Source organism: Zalophus californianus, chromosome X (genome assembly GCF_009762305.2).
Source record: "Zalophus californianus isolate mZalCal1 chromosome X, mZalCal1.pri.v2, whole genome shotgun sequence".
Classification (NCBI taxonomy): Eukaryota; Metazoa; Chordata; class Mammalia; order Carnivora; family Otariidae; genus Zalophus; species Zalophus californianus.
The window spans coordinates 20,894,872-20,914,782 of record NC_045612.1 but is presented as its reverse complement, the minus strand read 5'-3'; the positions used below and the strand labels follow the sequence as shown (position 1 = coordinate 20,914,782).

At 36.9% G+C, this 19,911-nt stretch overlaps 1 protein-coding gene across 2 annotated transcripts in view; it reads right to left on the bottom strand.

Annotated features, from left to right (window-relative positions):
• Positions 1 to 661: 661 nt before the first annotated feature.
• ZNF280C (zinc finger protein 280C) overlaps positions 662 to 19,911 on the bottom strand; it is a 56,846-nt gene continuing 37,596 nt past the window's right edge. For both annotated transcript variants that reach the window (XM_027609394.1, XM_027609395.1), the window contains 7 exons: positions 15,794 to 15,925; positions 14,208 to 14,506; positions 13,597 to 13,737; positions 6,771 to 6,833; positions 2,666 to 2,784; positions 2,450 to 2,522; positions 662 to 2,325 (listed from right to left, as the gene is read on the bottom strand). In XM_027609394.1, the coding sequence (XP_027465195.1) occupies positions 2,310 to 2,325; positions 2,450 to 2,522; positions 2,666 to 2,784; positions 6,771 to 6,833; positions 13,597 to 13,737; positions 14,208 to 14,506; positions 15,794 to 15,925 (843 nt within the window). In that variant the 3' untranslated portion in view covers positions 662 to 2,309. The remainder of the gene's footprint in view (positions 2,326 to 2,449; positions 2,523 to 2,665; positions 2,785 to 6,770; positions 6,834 to 13,596; positions 13,738 to 14,207; positions 14,507 to 15,793; positions 15,926 to 19,911) is intronic.

The window sequence follows — 19,911 nt, the reverse complement described above, 5'->3', positions numbered from 1 at the left end:
GAATTCGTATGTTGAAACCTAATCCCTAACGTGATGGTATTAGGAAGTATGGCCTTTGGGAGATGACTGCATCAAGAGGGTGGAGCCCTCATGCGTGGGATTAGTACCCTCATAAATTAGACCCCAGAAAACTCTCTCACCCCTTCTGCCAGGAGGATACAGCAATATCCTTCTACGAACCAGGAAGCGGGTCCTCACCAGACACTGAATCTGCCAGTGCCTTGATCATGGACTTTCCGGCCTCCAGGACTGTGAGAAATACATTTCTGTTGTTCGTAAGATATCTAGTCTGTGATACTCTACTACAGCAGCCCAAAGGGACTAAGACCATTTCAAAGTACAATTATGAGTACAAAGCACAGTAAGTTCTGATGTTAAGATGAAAAAACCACTCATGATTGAGTCAAACAACTTCAGAGCCTGACCACCTTAATGGTTATTAAAGGTCACAAAGGGACTTTGCCAGTCTCTAAAGTTCAAGAAATTAGTAAAATATACATAGTGAGCTTTTAACTGTGCTGGAGGAAAGACTGTAAGATGCACTCAGTAAAGCTCTCAGTCTGTAGGCCAAGCAATCAAGCTTCCATGTAAGAAGCAAAGCAATGCTCCTACTTACATGATAAAATCTACAGCTTTTACATGAATAACTCCTGAGGCACTTTACCAATACAAATTTTATTAAAAAAATAAGTAATAACATCAAACTGTTCAGCAAATCTATATTCAATGTAACCAAAATAAACAAACACCAAAATAAAAAAAATATACATCTATATATATATGGGCAAGAAACAAGTGCATTTTTTGGTCCCAATATTTTCTGAATATATTATCTTTATCCAAAGGAATTACATTAATGGCTAAGAAGATATTATGTATTAGATGTACAGAAACATAGCTTTAAAATTTGTTTTAAGGTCTGTAGGAAGTGTTTTTTTGCCAATTATTTATGTCTTTGAACTGATAATCACTAAGATAATGATAGTCCCAAGAGAGACAGAGGATGTAATAATGTCTAATGGTCTGAATAATTACCAAATCTAGAAGCCATCAATAAGTAGCTACATGAAATTTGTAGAGAATTCTAAAGAATTTCTTGAGGTTCTTAACAAAACAAAACAAACACAAAACGAAAGTTTTAAAGAGAAGAGATAAAAGTGGACATAACAAAACACACATTAATAAATTTGGTGAAGGACAACATAAAACCAAGATAAAATTAAACTTAAAAAATTTGAATATTAGTATTGCTGAAAACTCCTAGGGTTAATACTGGATAAAACTTCAAATGACAGTACAAATAACTATAACTTTGGAACTGTAATTTTAGAAACTTGTTTTCCAAGAACATGAAAGTAACCTTGGTTCCCTACACAACCAGTTTTTATATTCCTTGGACTGCATGCAAACTAGACAAAGATTAAAGGGCAGCAGCCAAAATGATTAAACTTCAACTTGGATGTTGAAGCAATGATTTGATGGGTCTTTCTTGGTTAGAATGAACCCAATAAGCATAAGATCAAAAACCAAAGCCCCCAGTGGGAAGTTGTGCTCAATTTGGTGGGCCTTGAGGTCATCTCTGGCCAAATTAGCATCAGCCTTATGGGAGGCCAGTCATGAAGGAAGGGACTCTCCCCAAGGTCTGATTTCTTAAGGCCGCAATCTAGAGGAGGTCTCACAGTCAAATAATTCACATTCCTTGGAAAGAGAGAACAGGCATCAGTTGTGTCCATCGAAGGGGGACACTGACCAGGAGTATCCTGGACATTTTTTGAAATTTCTGTGTTGCTTCTGCATCTGAAAAATATGAAAAATAGAACAATGACAGACAAGGAAAGAGGAAAAAGACAGCTATCTGACCTAAAAATGTAAGACTCATAAGAAATTAACTAAGAAACCAGACAAAACAGACAAAGAAAATGAATAGCCATTATCATTTGGAATGCAATATTCTGAAGGGAAGTACAGCAGAGAAAAACACAAATTATTTTAAGCAAAGCAAAAAAAGACCATAGCAACAAAAGTTATTTTTGGAGAGAGCCAACTGGAGAAAAAAGCATATGTTAAGATATGTTAACCTGACACAAAGATAAGGTGGAATAAGAATCTAGTGCCATCTGAAAGCTGAAAAGAGCTGAATCAGAGCTAGTGTCATGAACTTGGCTGTTTAACCGCCTTCGTGTGAGAAAATACTTCAGAAGTTTGAACTTAGGAAACTGCCTTTGTATAAGAAAACACTTCAGAACTTTGAACTTAGGAAATTCCAACTTGTCTTGCACCAGGTTGCACGAGCTCCATAGAGCAGGAATCTATTTCAACAAGCGGCTTTAAAAACAAAAACAAAAACAAAATACTTTAATATTTTTCATTTCTATTAATGATACATTTAAAAATGCAACAGTGCTAAAATCCATCAAAGAAAAATGCACTAAATGAAAATAAAACTTACTCAGAAGTGGGTTCAGAACTGAGTTCAGAAGTGGGTTCAGAATCGGGTTCAGAAGTTGAGGTACTTTTGGGAACTGAAATTAGAAGAGTTTTATGTTTAAAATAGTATAATGAGTGAGACTATTAACTTAATACAGAAGAGCCCATATTGTGGCTGATCAAAAATACTGGAATAAATATCAGAAATTCAAAGTAACACAATTATATATACACATACCATTCTCTATTATAACTTGGCAAGTATGAGTTTTACGTTGACACAAGTGTTTAGCCATACGGTCTAAACCAGAAGAATCAGTTAGGAAGTCACATTTAAGGCACACGAGAGTAATGCCCCTATGAAGAAAAAAAGAAAGCAAAGGTTTTTAATCTTTTCAATCTTTCATGAAAGTCCATATAGAAGTTCAATAATTATTTTTCCATGTAACAACTCTTGATGTGCTTTTTATGTGTCATGACCATCAATTTCCAATTTTGTTATACAAGCCTGATTTATCTGAAATGGTACTCTAGAAAATGATAGAGCCATGTTTAAGTTATGCTAACATTCAGTGCTTTGTAAACTGTTCCCTCTCATATTGGTTGCTAAAAGACAGGAGTTAAGAGACCTAAAACCCAGTGGTGGCTCCACTAACAATTTGTATAGCTTGTGCAAGTCACATCCTTTCTGTACCTTCGCCCATCTGGAAAACAAGGATATAATACTCGTTCAATATACATTTGCTTTTCTTTTTTAAAAAGATTTTATTTATTTATTTGACAGAGAGAGAGTGAGAGCGAGGGAGAGAACAAGCAGGGGGAGCAGTAGAGGGAGAGAGAAAAGCAGGTTCCCCACTGCACAGGGAGCCCGATGCGGGGCTCGATCCCAGAACACTGGGATCATGACCTGAGCCGAAGGCAGACGCTTAACCAACTGAGCCACCCAGACGCCCCTCAATATACATTTTCTGAGGACCTTCTTTACACACTCCATATTACTAGGTGTTGTGGATACAAGAGTGAACAAAAAAAGAGGGTAAACTCTGTGGAGCCTATAACCTAGTATCTTATTTTAGTGGTGATAAAATTAGAAAAGAAATGGGAAAGTTTTAAAAATAAATCATGTAATTTAATTATTGTTATTATCTGTCAGTTAACGAGCATAAACATACCTTTACAGTTCACTGAATACTTTAAATTTAAGTACTTCACTTGTATAGGAATAAAAACCAGTAGCATACTTTAGATTGACTTCTCCCCTGTGGCTTTAGGTTTTTTTTTTTTTTTTTTTAGATTTACTTATTTTGAGAGAGAGTAGGGGGAAGGGTACAGGGAGAGAATCTTTCAAATCGACTCCCCCACCGAGCACAGGGCCCACCTGCCAGAGGGGGGCTTGATCCCATGACCCATGAAATCATGACCTAAGCTGAAACCAAGAGTTGGACGCTTAACTGACCGAGCCACCCAGGTGCTCCTATTGTAGCTCTAGTCTTAACAGCCCGCTGTATATTTATACCTGGCTGTCATATGCTGGCACATCAAAAATGATCTTCATAAACTGAAATTGTACTTCCGTCCCCACCCCTGAAAACCATTCCTCCTAACTAATCTTTCTTATGATGTCATGCTCCCAACACAAAGGCTCAAAATTATTTGACTCTCTTTGTTCTTAGAACAGCCAATATTTCAAATATTTTACAATATTAACAATTTATTGAGCACTTAACTTTGTGCCAGGCTGAGGGTTTTAGACATATTATCTCATCTAAATCCTGTAACAAACCAAAGAGGTAGGTGCTAAAATTTTTACTTTTTTATAAAGGACAAGGTCAGGTTTAATAACCTACCAAGGCCAAAATTAGATTGAAAATGAGCCCTTTGGGGCACCTGGGTGGCTCAGTCGTTAAGTGTCTGCCTTCGGCTTGGGTCATGATGCCAGGGTCCTGGGATCGAGCCCCGCGCATCGGGCTCCCTGCTCAGCGGGAAGCCTGCTTCTCCCTCTCCCACTCCCCCTGCTTGTGTTCCCTCTCTCGCTGTCTCTCTAATAAATAAATAAAATCTTTAAAAAAAATTAAAAAAAAGAAAATGAACCCTTTGATTCCAGAGTCCATGTTCTTAAACAGTGTGATACCAGTTCACCACCTTAACCCAGATTCTTATTAAATCAGACTTAACTACCATAATAATCTTAAACAGTCTATGTGTCCCATGCAGCTACATCTTACCTCATATGCCCTCCACGTTGATCTTCCTTAATTCTACACACAGAACACCAACAGTTTCCCCAATGGGTCCAAACTCCCTAGCCTAGTTTTCAAGGATTTCATAATCTAGATCTGAGCTCAAAACTATTCCCCCAGACTTTGATCTTAATACTATGTTATATAAACTTCATGCTTCATCTAAATTGTACTACTAGTCATTCATTGTGTATGCCTTCTGCTCTTTCCTTTCTGTACTTTTATTTATACTATTTCTTCCAACGAGAATGCCCTTGTGTTTCTTCTAAGTGGAAGTCTCTCCTCCCTTTGAAATCAGTAACTCTCACGGCACTTATTATGAACCTTCCTGTATTACTGTAGTTACTTATATTCACACCTTATCATAAATTGTACATTCCTTGAAGGTTGGTACCAAGCCTTCTTCATTGTCAACTTAATAGGAACTGCTACGTTGTGTTATACATAATAGGTGCACAATAAATAAAAAATGAACATTGCATTGTAACAAAACAGTAATTACAAATTTACTGTTTTATAGAATTATAAATATGTTAAGTCCCATACACAGAAATTTATCAACTTTTTATTTAAATCTGAGGCCCACCCAAGTTAAGAAAAAAGCATCTCAGATCTTTAAAGTCACAGAATGAATTCAAGAATCAAGCACACAACTAAGCTTGACAATAGTGAGGTAAATAAAATTAAACTCTCTAATCTTTAGACTTAATAAATCCCTTTTCATTCTTATAAAATTTTTCAGTAAAATTCTACTTCCTTGAATTTAGTAATATTTTAAAAATAGCACGAATATATTTTTGCAGTAGAATCAATCTTTCCTCTGCCTATGAGCTGTTGGTCCATCATCCATATATGTCATTTTCAACATATACACTAATTTACTCAAAATATTTACAGAATGTGTACCATGTGTCAGGCACTATTCAATGCTTAGTAAGCATCTGACATAGACAAATATCCAAACCATACACATTCTAGTGAGAAGACACAGATAATTAACAAAAGAGTGAAGTATGCAACATGTTGGAAAGTAAAAAGTGAACAAAAATAAAATAAAGGGGGATAGGGAGTGGTGGGAATGGAGCCCAGGGGAAAGAATGCTATTTTAAATGGAGTGGTCAAAGAAAGCCTCACTCATTGGACTAGAGACTTGAAGGAGATGAGGGAGCTAGTCCTGCAGATATCTAGGGAAGAGTCAACAAGCAGAAAGAATAATATGGGCGCCTGGGTGGCTCAGTTGGTTAAGTGACTGCCTTCGGCTCAGGTCATGATCCCGGAGTCCTGGGATCGAGTCCCACATCAGGCTCCCGGCTCAGCGCGGAGCCTGCTTCTCCCTCTCACCCTTTCCCCTCTCATGCTGTTTCTCTCTCTCTCTCTCTCAAATAAATAAAATCTTTAAAAAAAAAAAAGAAAGAATAATAAATACAAAGATCTTGAGATCTATCATCCCCTCCTCCACTTTCCCACTAAGTGAAAGCATCAAAATAAGTACTGGCTAAACTTAAGTCTTTGTCTTAGCCTAGTGCTACCAAGATCTTGGCACTGTAATTTCAAATAGCAATGACAACATGAGCAAAATAATTAAACAAAGGAATATGAAGTCAAAAGAAATCAGAAGAACGTGGAAAAAAATGATGCTTAGTGGATTTCTGAGCTAAGGGTGTGTGGTATAATCAAAGTTAATTGTCAGTGCCTTTAGAAATGTTCATCAGCAATTCCTTTTGTAAACAGGTTGTGTACTTTTATTTCAAAATTTAAAAAAAACCCTAAGAATTGTGAAGGCTATATATTGACCAAAACCAGTGTTACTCAATTTAGTAGATATCTTAAACATCTTTCTAACCTTCAAATATTGTTGGAGAGCCTTATTTTTTATTTTATAATGCAAATCCATGAAAATTTCATCTTAATGCCTAACACCACTGCAACAAAGTTTAGCTAGAAAACATAGCTATTTCCTCTTCGATCTATGATATAATGAATAGAACTGTCTTATGTCTGGTAGCAATCATTCATTTTCCAAACTAGGTACTTAAACATCAGGTTAAAAAAAAGTTACTACAATTTTTCAAAAGAGAGAATGGAAAAAGATCAACTAGTTACCTGAGAGTTCCAGAATGCTTCTTAAAAATATAAAACCGTTTACTTGGATGGTCGCTATGAGAGCTGGAGAGACAACAGACAAGTGAGATTTTATTATACAGTAAGTCATATTAATTTTATGACCATATTTCAAAGTCCATGTTTAGTTTCTTAGTTTTGAATAAAAGATCATGACCTAAATTATTAAATTCTATTCTTCTGCTTTAATTCATTTTTTATCTTACATTTCATTTTACCTGTGTATTTTCTAACAACATATTTCCCTGAGAATATTCTTAAATGATCAGTACCCTCACCATTATATAAAAAAAAACCTCTCAAAGTTAAAAATGTAAAGAGCATCAATTTAAATTTTTACAATTAAGAGTTAAAAACAATCTAAAAGGTATTTGTTAATAATGTATTTTCCTATAATATAAATTGTTATGAATAATAATTATCCCTTTCTTATCTTAATATACTTAGCAAGTGGGGAGAATCTGAATGACCCTTGAAGTAAATGCTACTTGGGCTAAATTACATTACCTTTACCTGCCATCAGTAAAACGAAACACTTAAAGAATCTTTTGCAATTATTAGGAGAGCCTTTAGGGAAAGCAAAGCAGAGCTCATGAGTTAAAACAATATTTCTTTTATGCACAGAACAAAAAAAAAAAACACTAACCAAGCTTTGCAGCCAATGGCATTAGCTTTTATACCCCCTTTTATTTTTATTTCTAAAAGATTTATTTATTTTAGAGAGAGCGCGTGAGCAGGGGGAGGAGTAGAGGGAGAGGGAGAGAGGATTCTCAAGCAGATTCCCTGCTGAGTATGGAGCCTTGGCATGGGGTTTGACCCCAGGACCCTGAGATCATGACCTAAGCCAAAATCAGGAGTCGACCACTTAACTTACTGAGCCACCCAGGCATCCCTATACCCCCTTTTAAACTGATAAGGAAAGCTTTCCTGAATTAGAAAGTCAGGTGGGATTAGCCAGGACTAGCATAGCACAGTATTACTCAAAGTGTGGTTCATGGACCAGCAGCATCCATATCACGTGGGAACTCAACAGAAATACAAAGTCTCAGGCCCTACTCTAGACCTGCTGAATTAATTGCTGTCAGTGAGACCCAGAAACCAGTTTCAACAAGTTTTTCAGGTGATTTTTTTTTTTAAGATTTTACTTACTTATTTGACAGAGAGAGAGCACAAGCAGGGGGAGTAGCAGAGGGAGAGGGAAAAGCAGGCTTCCCGCTGAGCAGGGAACCCGATGTGGGGCTTGATCCCAGGACCCTGGGATCATGCCCTGAGCTGAAGGCAGCCACTTAACCGACTGAGCCACCCAGGTGCCCCTTTTCAGGTGAATTCTTATGCAAGCTAAAGTTTGAGAAACACTAGCTGCCCTAGCTTGCACTGACAGACCCAAACCAGCCAACACACCAGGTCAATGATTATCATTAGACAAAAGGTAACTATCACCAGCATACCATGTACGCATGGGAAAAAAAACACGATTCTGGCTAGCTATAACCCCATGAAAATAGCTGCAGAATAGGTGCCATGCTGAATACAAAGAACTGCTCTCTCAAGTAGATAAGACACATATTTAATATGAGGCAGAATAGCTGAATGGTACAGAACTCAAAGGAAGGAATGATTCCTATGAGTGGCTGTGGTGATCATATTCTTCACAGAAGAAGGTAAACTGAGAGGGAAGAAGAGGGGCAGTCCAAGGAATAACAAAGAATATGGAAAACCACTTTAGATATTGAATATGAAACAAACTATATGTTGGGGAAGATTAATTTGGGGGGCCTGACTTGTTACAGAGTTGGTGTGGGCTGGGAATAAAGGTACTCAACCTCTAAGAAAATGAGACTCTGTAGGTACAGAGCTCAAGTCTATGACAAAAGTCCACACTGGGTCAGGGTGTACCATTCGGGGGGAGGTACCTGAGGCAACAAAGGAAGCAAGACACCACTGAATTAGGAGAAATGCAAAGGCCCTTAGAAAAGCAGAAGTGGATACTTTCAGTTCTTTATGAGGCTAGTAATGAGTAAGTGCTCCATGTGTGTGATAACAATGCAGTGCAAGGCTGGGGCTCACTGGAAATTAGGAAAAGGTTATAAAGGAAGCCTGAGGCCAAATGGGAATATTTTGGGATAGAATGGTATTGGAGGTCCTAGAAGACAGCTGAAGGACCTATGGAAAATGGGAGGCAGGAGGACAGAATGACCATGGGTTTAAGAAACACTAAAAATATTTTCCAATTTAATCTCCTATAAATTAGGGGCAGAATTAAAGCTCCATTGGGGCAGCCATGTGTTTGGCACAGAATAAGAGACCAGCGTTCATAATTGCTATCAAAATACCAACAACATTTTTTGCATAACTGGAAAAAAAAATCCTAAAGTTTGTATGGAACCGCAAAAGACATCAAATAGCCAAAGCAATCTTGAAAAAGAACAAAGCTCGAGGTATCACAATTCCAGATTTCAAGATATACTAGAAAGCTGTAGTGATCACCACAGTCTGGGACTGGCACAAAAACACACACATAGATCAGTGAAACAGAATAGAGAGCCCAGAAATAAACCCGCACTTAACATGGTCAATTAATCTATGACAAAGGAGGCAAGAATATACAATGGGGGAAAAGACAGTATCTTTGACAAATGGTGCTACAAAAATTGGACAGCTACATGCAAAAGAATGAAACTGGACCACTTTCCTACACCATACACAAAAATAAACTCAAAATGGATTAACGACCTAATGTGAGACCTGAAGCCATAAAGCTCCTAGAAGAAAACATAGGCAGTAATTTCTTTGACATCAGCTGTAGAAACATTTTTCTAGATATGTCTCCTCAGGTAAGGGAAACAAAAGCAAAATTAAACTATTGGGGCTATACCAAAATAAAAAGCTTTTTTTTTTTTTTTTAAAGTAAGCTCCATGCCCAGTGTGGAACCCAACACAGGGCCTGAACTCACTTGATCCTGAGATCAAGACCTGAGCTGAGAGTAAGAGTTGGAAGCCTGACTGACTGAGCCACCTAGGGGCCCTCAAAATAAAAAGCCTTTGCACAGCAGAGGAAACCATCAGTAAAACAAAAAGGCATCCTACTAAATGGGAGAAATTTGCAAATGTTATGTCTGCTTCTTCCTCTCCTCCCCTGCCCCGCTTGTGCTCTCTCTCAAATAAGTAAATAAAATCTTAAAAAAAGAGTACAATTATCTTGATGAGCACTGAGCAATGTATAGAATTGTTGAATCATTATATTGTACTCCTGAAACTAATATAATTGTATGTTAATTATACTTAAATTAACAAAATACCAGCATTCTTCCCAGCAGTATACTGAGAGAAAGATTCGCTGGGGCCTGGTTTAGAGCAACTGAGGTATAGAAATCCCTGCAGTAGTTGGGAGGCAGAGTGGTAAAGTGCAGAAGGTGGACATTCAGGAAGCCATTATGAATGGTGGCAGATCAAGAGAGCACCATGGGCTTCAGAAACTTAAAGTGTATTATTTTCAGTTGATGCTCCACATTTCCACAAATGACACCTTGAGACAAACTGAGCTTAAAGAGTATTGGGGTGATGGTAGTTTGGATCCCAGACAGTGATGTCTGACTTATTTTTGTTCTTTATAGATGCCAGTGGGTCAAAGATGAAAATATCTATCAAACTGATGAAGAGATGGATCTCAGGAAAACTCAGCATTGAAACTGGAGGATTTACAGTTGAAAGGTAAAACAAAATTCTGAGTGATTAAGGAACCAAGAAAAGGAATGTAAGGAGGCAAGAAGAGTTGAAAAAAAGAAAAGGAGAAAAGGTAAGGAAATAAAGGCAACCTACTGAATGGGAGAAGATATTTGCAAATGACGTATCGAATAAAGGGTTAGTATCCAAAATATATAAAGAACTGATACAACTCAACAAAATAATCCAATTAAAAAATGGGTAGAAGACATGAACAGACATTTCTCCAAAGAAGACATCCAGATGGCTAACAGACACATGAAAAGATGCTCAACATCACTCATTATCAGGGAAATGCAAATCAAAACTGCAATGAGATATCACCTCATACCTGTCAGAATGGCTAAGATCAAAAACACAAGAAACAACAAGTGTTGGCAAGATTGTGTAGAAAAAGGAACCCTCATGCACTGTCGGTGGGATGCAAACTGGTACAGCCACTGTGGAAAACAGTATGGAGGCTCCTCAAAAGGTAAAAATTGAACTACCCTAGGATCCAGTAATTGCACTACTGGGTTTCTGCCCAAAAAGTGCAAAACACTAATTCAAAGGGATACATGCACTACTGTGTTATTGCAGCATTATTTATAATAGCCAAACTGTACAAGCAGCCCAAGTGTCCACTGACAGATGAATGGACAAAGATGTGTGTGTGTGTATATAGCTATATGTATATACACACACACACACAATGGAATATTATTCAGCCATAAAAAGAATGAAATCTTGCCATTTGCAATGATGTGGATGGAGCTAGAGAGTATAATGCCAGGCAAAATAAGTCAGAGAAAGACAAACACCATATGATCTCACTCATATGTGGAATTTAAGAAAAAAGCAAATGAGCAAAGGAAAAAAAGAGACAAAACCAAGAAACAGACTCTTAACTACAGAGAACAAACTGATGGTTACCGGGCGGGGGGGGGGGGGGAGGTGGGTGGGGGAAGGGTGGGTTAGGTGATGGGGAATAAGAGCATACTTATCATGATGCGCACTGAGTAATGTATGGAACTGTTGAATCACTATACTGTACACCTGAAACTAATGTAACACTGTATGTTAACTATACAGGAATTAAAATGAAAAACTTAAAAAGTAAAAAAATGTCTGAGGCAAAAAAAAGAAAAGGTAATGAAACAGAGCAGTAGCCAAAAGGGAAGAAAAACATTATGGTAACATATTAAGAGAAGTTGAGAAGATTTTCAAAAGTGAGTGATCAAAAGCATCAAATATTCTAAAGAAGTCACAGAAAAGTAAGAATGGAAATTAGTGAGTACATTTAGTGATTAGGATATGACTGACTGATAATTTTTAAAGGGGCAGCTTTAACTAATAGGTGGGGGTGATACTCAAATTACAAAGGGTAAAGAAGTGGCAAATAGGTAGTAAAGAAACTCTTTAAAATGTTGACGGTAAAAGGAAGACAAAAAAATATGCAAAGTGAAGGCAAATCTCCTTCATCCTAAAAAAAATGCCTGAAAATATGTGCAGGCAGAAGGAATGTGGTAGAGAAAAAGAGATGAAATGAAGACACAAAATAACTGAATGAGGTTGTGGGGAAAATGGAAGGGACGAGGGGCAGTATTTGCTTTCAAAAAGTGAGAAATGTCTTTTTCTGAGATTTATGTCTGGATAAAGGGAGAAAAACCTGAGGTAGAAAAAAGTTAATCTTGGGAAAAATGAGAAGGATGGCCTCTGAGTAATTAGTAAGAACAAGACTAACAACAAAGAGACTAGAATAAAATCTTGAGGGTACTGAAAAGGATTTAAACAGATGTAGATAAAAAAAACAAAGAGATTTTTTTTTTTTGCATCTGTAATCACCATACATTACATCATTAGTTTTGGATGTAGTGTTCCAGGATTCATTGTTTGTGCGTAACACCCAGTGCTCCATGCAGAACGTGCCCTCAACAAAGAGGTATTTTTAAAAACAGAACGAAATTAAAGTTAAAAATCACAAATTCAGAGCTAATTAAATCAAGTGTAGTTTGGTAGTTTAGAAAGGAGCGCAGCAAAAGATCGAAAAGGATAAGAGATTCACGGATAGCAAGGTTTAACATGTCTGAAGGTTAAAAAAGATTCTAGGATAAAAAGCAAGCAACATTCACAACAGATGACCTTAAGGGTCAGGCTGATAGGAAGTCAGATTGGTGCAGCTGGACTGGAAAGAAGGGTCAAGACTCTAAAAATCATGAGGTAATGAGAATTCAAAATGAATACTGTATATGATGAGCTAAGTTGGGACACTGGTAAGGAAGGGGGTACAACATATAACAGAGGGTCTTGTTATGCTCTGCACGAAAACCACTTTTATTAGTTATATCTTATTTCTGACTGAAAATAAATGGAACTACCTTAGTTTGAATAATCAACTTAGCATATTTATATCTGAACAATTTTTATGTATTTAAAAAAATCCTTCCTGAAAGAATAAAGTAAGCTTCTACAAATGAGGTCCAAATGAAGTAATGTGGTCTCTGACGTCTTTCTCTAGCATAGAGTACACGGTAGGTGCTCAAATAAGATAAATTGAATTGACGTGTGAAAAGGAATTCTAACAGTAGCATCATGACTAGAATATCCCTATAGTCTCTCATTTCACATTTCATTGTTGAATGCAAAGATAAATGGCTTGAATGACTAATGGGCAGAAAGATGGATGAAAAGAAGGGGGAGAAGCTGGGGAGAAATTCTTAGCATCTTTGACAAACCTGAAGTCTCTCAAAGTGACTGCTTTGAAGAGGATAACACTCATGGAGTTACATGTATTTATGTGATAAATATTTTGAAAACATTAAAAATTTTTATGTTTGAGAATAACCACTTTTTAAAAGACTTAGAAAAACAAATTTCCCAAACAAACCTATTCTAATTTCATTGGTCTAACTGTTCTTAAAAATTTCTGTCCCCCTAATTTCATGATTTATTATGTTGGAAAATAATATTAAGTAATATCCTAGAAGTTCCCTATTGCTCAATCCTTTTAGCTCCTTGATGTGACAACTATTAGGACAACTTTATTTTTAAAAAAACAAACATCTTAAATGGGAATTTTGATTGGTGGTGTACATGTTTAACTTACCTCACCATATGATTTATAAAGGCCTTGTTACAGTTAGTGTTGTATTTGCAAAAATTACAGTGGATATATATTGAAAAGTGGCTTGCAAAATCTTTTATTTTGGAATGACACTCAATGCACTTGTGAACTCCCCGACGACACCTTGTAGAGACAGAAAAAAAAGATGAAAATATATCATGAAACAAAAATAATAAGGTAAAGCCTCATTCATGTTTTATTAACTGAAGCTAAAATGTTTAAATTAACATCTTTAAGTAGAGACATAATTTGAAAATTTGATTTGAAACAATAAGCTAGAATAAAGTGTCAAAAATCAAACACCAGTTAATGTTTCCCTGGAATAAAAAGGATCACATTAATCAATTCAACTATCACAAGATATAAGCACAAAATAGATTAGTGTAATTGATGATAATTATACAATGAACACTAATTCCAGTTCTGCTCAGCAGTTGTAAAGAGTACCTTTTTTTTTTTTATCTGCTTAGCCTTTATGCCAGACAAGTGATCAGCACGTAACCATGCAAGGGATCTTTGTGATATGGTAAATTATATTAAAATAAACCTTTAATATTCAATTAGTATTATATATCTGGAATAAAAGATATTACCTTAAGTTCTTCAAAGCTATGCTGATTTTATTCTTTCTGTTGCGTTGTTTCTTTTGCTTGTAAGAGGTTTTAGTCTTGCATTTAGATGCACCTCTACCTCGCTTACTGGTATTAGGTTTAGCTGCCTGAAGCTTACTTGTCTTAGATTTACTTGGATTAGATTTTGTGGAATTTTTAGCAGCTGTACTTTTAGACCTCACAGGTGAGAGCTGAAAAGAAGAAGTGCTTGGAACACTACTACTGGGAGATGATGTAACCGGTTTTGAATGAAGCGGTCCAATTGAGGCTCGAATAGTAACCTATAAAAATGAAGGCAAAATATATACATATTTTAGAAAATTAATCATCGCATTAATATTAAAAAGTTCACTGCATGCCTTGACATTATAGTCCATTGGTTTTTGACAAGGATACCAAAACAACTCGGTGGAGGAAACAATAGTCTTTTCAAACAAATGATGCTATAGCACAACTGGATATCTACATGCAAAAGAATGAATTTGGACCCCTACCTCATACTAGATACAAAAATTAACTCAAAATGTATCAAGGATCAAATTATAAGAGCTAAAACTACAAAACTCTTAAAGAAAAAATAGATTAAATGGACTTCATAAAAATTTTAGACTCTTGTGTTTCAAAGGACACTGTTAAGAAAGTGACAAGACAATCCACAGAATGAGAGAAAGTATTTGCAAATCATATTTCTTTTTTTAAAAAATATTTTATTTATTTGTCAGAGAGAGAGAGCAAGCACGTGAGAGAGCGCATAAGCAGGATGGGCAGCAGGCAGAGGGAGAAGCAGGCTCCCCACTGAGCAAGGAGCTGGATGCAGGACTCGATCCCAGGACCCTGGGATCCTGGGATCATGACCAGCTGAAGGCAGGCACTTAACCAACCGAGCCACCCAGACATCCCGCAAGTCATATTTCTAATAAGGGACTTGTATACAGAATATATAAGGAACTGAGAGTAGACTCAGTAATACCAACTTCAACAAAGTATGGCATTCAAGGCACTATGATAGATGCTAGGGACACAAAGATAAACTAAACATGATTCTTGACCTTATAGTCTAGCAGCTGAAGCAGACATATATGCTGCAAAAGCTCACGAACAGCCTACAGAGTATTGAAACAACTCACTGACTCAGTCTACAGTTAATCTAGTTGCACTCACTACAAAGGAATATGCTCCAATATAGCATGTGTCAATTAACTTAAAAAAAATGGATATTAGTTTTTCTTTCCAAACATAAGAATGACAAAACCTAAGAGATGCCTGGCTGGCTCAGTTGGTTGTGTCTGCCTTCTGCTTGGGTCGTGATCCCAGGGTCCTGGGATCGAGTCCCATATCAGGTTCTTTGCTCAGTGGGGAACGTGCTTGTCCCTCTGCCTGCCGCTCCCCCTGCTTGGGCTCTCTCTCTGACAAATAAATAAATAAAATCTTTAAAAAAGAATGACAAAACCTAAAATTAAATCTTAATGACAAGCAGAAGTTAATTTTTAATATTACAGATAAAGCCAGGCAGGAATTTATTTCTACTACCACACGAATTGTTAAAATACAACATATTTAAAACTCACTTTTGTACCAGGAGGCAATCCTTCTAGCTCTTTAGGCTTTATAAAGGTCCGATGCTGGGTCTTGTGATCCAGTTTCTCTTTGCAGGTCAAAAATTGCAGTCTGCATTTTGTACAACGATGAACTCCTTTTTTCTGTTTACAAAAAACATTAAAAATACTATCAGAAATAATAACTTCTACCACTACAAATCCTGGGACCTGAAGTTGCTCTTAATTGTAATTGCTAAATAATTTTTAAAAACCAGTATTTTACCATATCCCATCATAAATAATGCCAAAATATTATTTCATTTTTAAAAACACTGCTTGCATTAGTATTTGAGTTTCAAAAGTATTTGTGGGGCGCCTGGGTGGCTCAGTCGGTAGAGCATACAGTAACTCTTGATCTCAGGTTTTTAAGTTGGAGTCCCACATCAGGTGTAGAGATTACCTAAAAAAAAAAATCTTAAAAAAAAGTATTTGTTACCATATAGGCAATCAAAATGAAAATTATATCAGTTAGTTTAAAATGTGACAAGTCCTATACCTTTGTAGTGTGAAAGCTTAATTATAAATTTGAAGTATAAACCATTCAAGCACATGATACTGTGAAAATGAGTTAATTTTTAATCCTAGAAAAGACCAAGTTATTTTTAGTTTTTAAAATTTCTATTTGTTTCATAAAAAAACTGAAATTCCTACAGCCAAACAAATTTAATTAATTTAGATTTAAATAGACACAGGTGGCTAGTGGGTGTGATATTGGACAGCATGGGTGTAGAAGTACAAATCAGAACAACTGATCCCAATCTACTGTCAGAGAACCCCTTGACTAGGTCCCTTCTCAAACTCAGGCCTATTATTATTTTATCAATGGGAATTAGGACCCAAGAGAGATCTAAGTCATTTGCTCACAGCTAGTTGGTCTTCTAGTATATATTATCAACTGCAATCTTTATGTATACGTTCTCACTAATTAAAAAATATATTTTATATTTATATGTAAATTTAGAACATACAAATGCAAAAGAATGTTTTCTCCAAAGCTACATCTCCACAGGCCTGTCACTATTTCCATGTAAAGCACAAATAATCACTTAGGAAAAGCAAATGAGTTAACATAAACGAAAGTAACTAGCAGTTACTGGTGCACAGCAGGCATTTGATAAATAGAAGTTCTTTAAAAATTTCAAAGCAGGGGCGCCTGGGTGGCTCAGTCGGTTAAGTGCCTGCCTTCGGCTCAGGTCATAATCCCAGGGTCCTGGGATTGAGTCCTGCATCGGGCTCCCTGCTCGGCGGGGAGCCTGCTTCTCCCTCTCCCTCTGCCTGCCGCTCCCCCTGCTTGTGCACTCTCTCTCTGTCAAATAAATAAAATCTTTAAAAAAATTTCAAAGCAATATAGAAATATGTTTGTATATTACTGTTTTAGTTTCATTTTTAAGACCATTTTAGAAGTATGGTGTATCGGATCATATCATAGGTACAGGCAATGTAAACAGATTCACCTAATACGTGCTCAAGAGAGAGAAGGAAAGAGGGAAAAAGATCTCAGTCAAGAAACAGACAGCAAGATCACAGGACAGATAAGAAAATTCCCCAGAGTACAGTTCCCAGAAGTCTTTTCTCTGCCTGTACCTATATCTCATCCAGTTTCATGATTTTAAATAGTATACATCCAATTGCCTACTTGACATCACTACTTGATATTTAATAGGCATTTCAAATCAACATGGACAAAACTGAACCCTAGATTTCCCCCCATACACCCTGCAAAGAAAAAAAACTCTGTTCCTTGCCTAGTCTTCCCAATATCTCAATATATAGGAACACCATTCTTGGCAGTGCCTCAGGACAAAAGAACTCGGTTACTCTTAACTCTTGTCTTTCTCTCACACCCCACATCCACCAACCCATTAATAAAACCTGTCAGCTCTACCTTCAGAAACAATCTTTCCACTTTTTTCATCTGTTCAGCCACCATATCAGTCCAAGCCACTCACCTGGACTCTGACAATCGCCTCCTGCCTTCTTGTTTCCACTCTTTCCTCCTAACAGTCTCTTCTCTCCATAGCTGCCAGAGTCATCTCTCACATGCTTAAAGCCTCCAGTGGCTTTCCATACATACCAAAATCCTAACTCTGGCTCACAAGACCCTACATCATCTGCTCTGCACTCTATTTGTACAATCTCCTTTCCTACTGCTCTTCCTCCGCTTGTTTACCATGCTCCCGCCACACTGGCCTTGCTGCTCCTTGAACATCTAGATATATGCTCAACTCACTGCCTACTTACTGTTGAATGTTCTCTCCCAGATACCCACACAGCTAACCCGCTTATTTTCTCTGGAGAGGCTCTCTTTGACCCCCGCCCCCCGCCAATATATAAAACAGAAACAGCTCCTCACCTCCTAAGTCCTGGCACTCCCAACCCTCACATGTTTTCTTCCCATGGTATTTATCACCAGCTGGCATACATATACATTCAGACATAATACACATACTTTTTCCACTACAATGCAAATTCCAGAGAGCACAAACTTTGCTTTGTTCACTTCTGTAAAACAGTCCCTGGCATACATTAAGCACTCAATAAATATTTGTTAAATAAATAGTGAGGCAGACAGCAAGAGATTGACAGAGTGTGCACATGAGCAGCAGGCACAATTTAACTAGTTCAAAATGTCTGCCATTTCATTCAATGAGCATTTACCCAGAGCCCTGGGATGGGAGACATTAATCTACTATTCCCTTAGTTGGACTCAAGTCTAGCATATCTCTCTTATGCATGTATGCTTGAGATGTGGTAAGGAGGAAAATACAGTACCTCTTAAATAATATGACATTCAACCAAAAAATTGGTGATCTGTTCCAAGGATAGAGAATAACCTGTCTGGGTTGAACGTTCTGACAAACATACTGTATTGTTTGGGTGATTTGAGGAATTTTCAAGGCTAATTCTGACTATCTGTAACATCTGCTTTGAGACAGTGTCAGTAAAGGATATGACTCTATGATAAAACCTCGGGCTTTAAGTCTATTTTTGGCTCTACCATTTATGAGAGAATATGATATTGGGCAAGTAACTTATTCTCTATAAAGCTTTGTTTCCTTATCAATGAAATGATCAGATATCTGTTTTGTAGGGTGGTTGAGAAGACTAAACAAAATAATGCAAGTAAAAACACTGTGACTGTCATATGGCAAGTGATTAGTATATATTTACTTGTGATTTTTATAAAGATCTAATAAGAATATCTAACATATCTAAAATCCCTCATCCTTTCTTAAAAATTGTGTGAACTGTATTTGTTAGCTCCAAAATCACTTAAGCCATGCTAATATGTTTTTAGGAAAAGGTTACAACTAAAGTCTTTAAAAAGAATAAAATGAGCCATATATTCAATAATTCCTAATATCTAAAATCACACTTATATTACCTCAATTACAAGTATAGTCCTGCTCAGTTATGGTTTTTGAGTCTTTTGTGAACTGTGTAAATTGCAAGTGCTTTGAAAAATGTGTGATGATCCTTCTGATTAATAGAGTCTTTCCTCTGTTGAATGCTGACTGCCTACCTCCTAGGTACTCCAAACTCACAAAAACTGGGCACCGATGGTGTGTCAGTAGTTCTCAAGACTACTCCCAGGTTTGATGATGCAGTAGAACTTACAGGACTTAGAAGTTATTATACTCATAGATATGATTTATTATAGTGAAAGGATACAGAGCAGGAGTAATAAAGGAAAAAAGTGCATTGGGTGGAGTCTGGAGGATACTGGCACCAGCTTCCAAGCACCCTCTCCCAATGGAGTTGCAGAGGACACGCCTCAATCAATCCCCCAGCAACTAACTGCAGCAACAGGTATGAAGTGCTTTTTACCAGGACAGCTCTCTTGAGTATAAGAGGCCAGGTTTTTTTTTAAAGGGTTCAGTCACCACATCTTCAGTCTTCCAGAAGAAAAGCAGGTGCTCACCATAATCATACTTTTTGTACAAATGATCTAGAAAAGCTGGTACAATATGGCTCAAGGTTCCAGGCATGCAAAACACTCATCAATTAATAACAAAGGCTCCATTTCCAGGAGTTAGCCAAGGGCCAATTATGCAAGTATGCAAGTAGACCCTTCTGAAAATGTACAC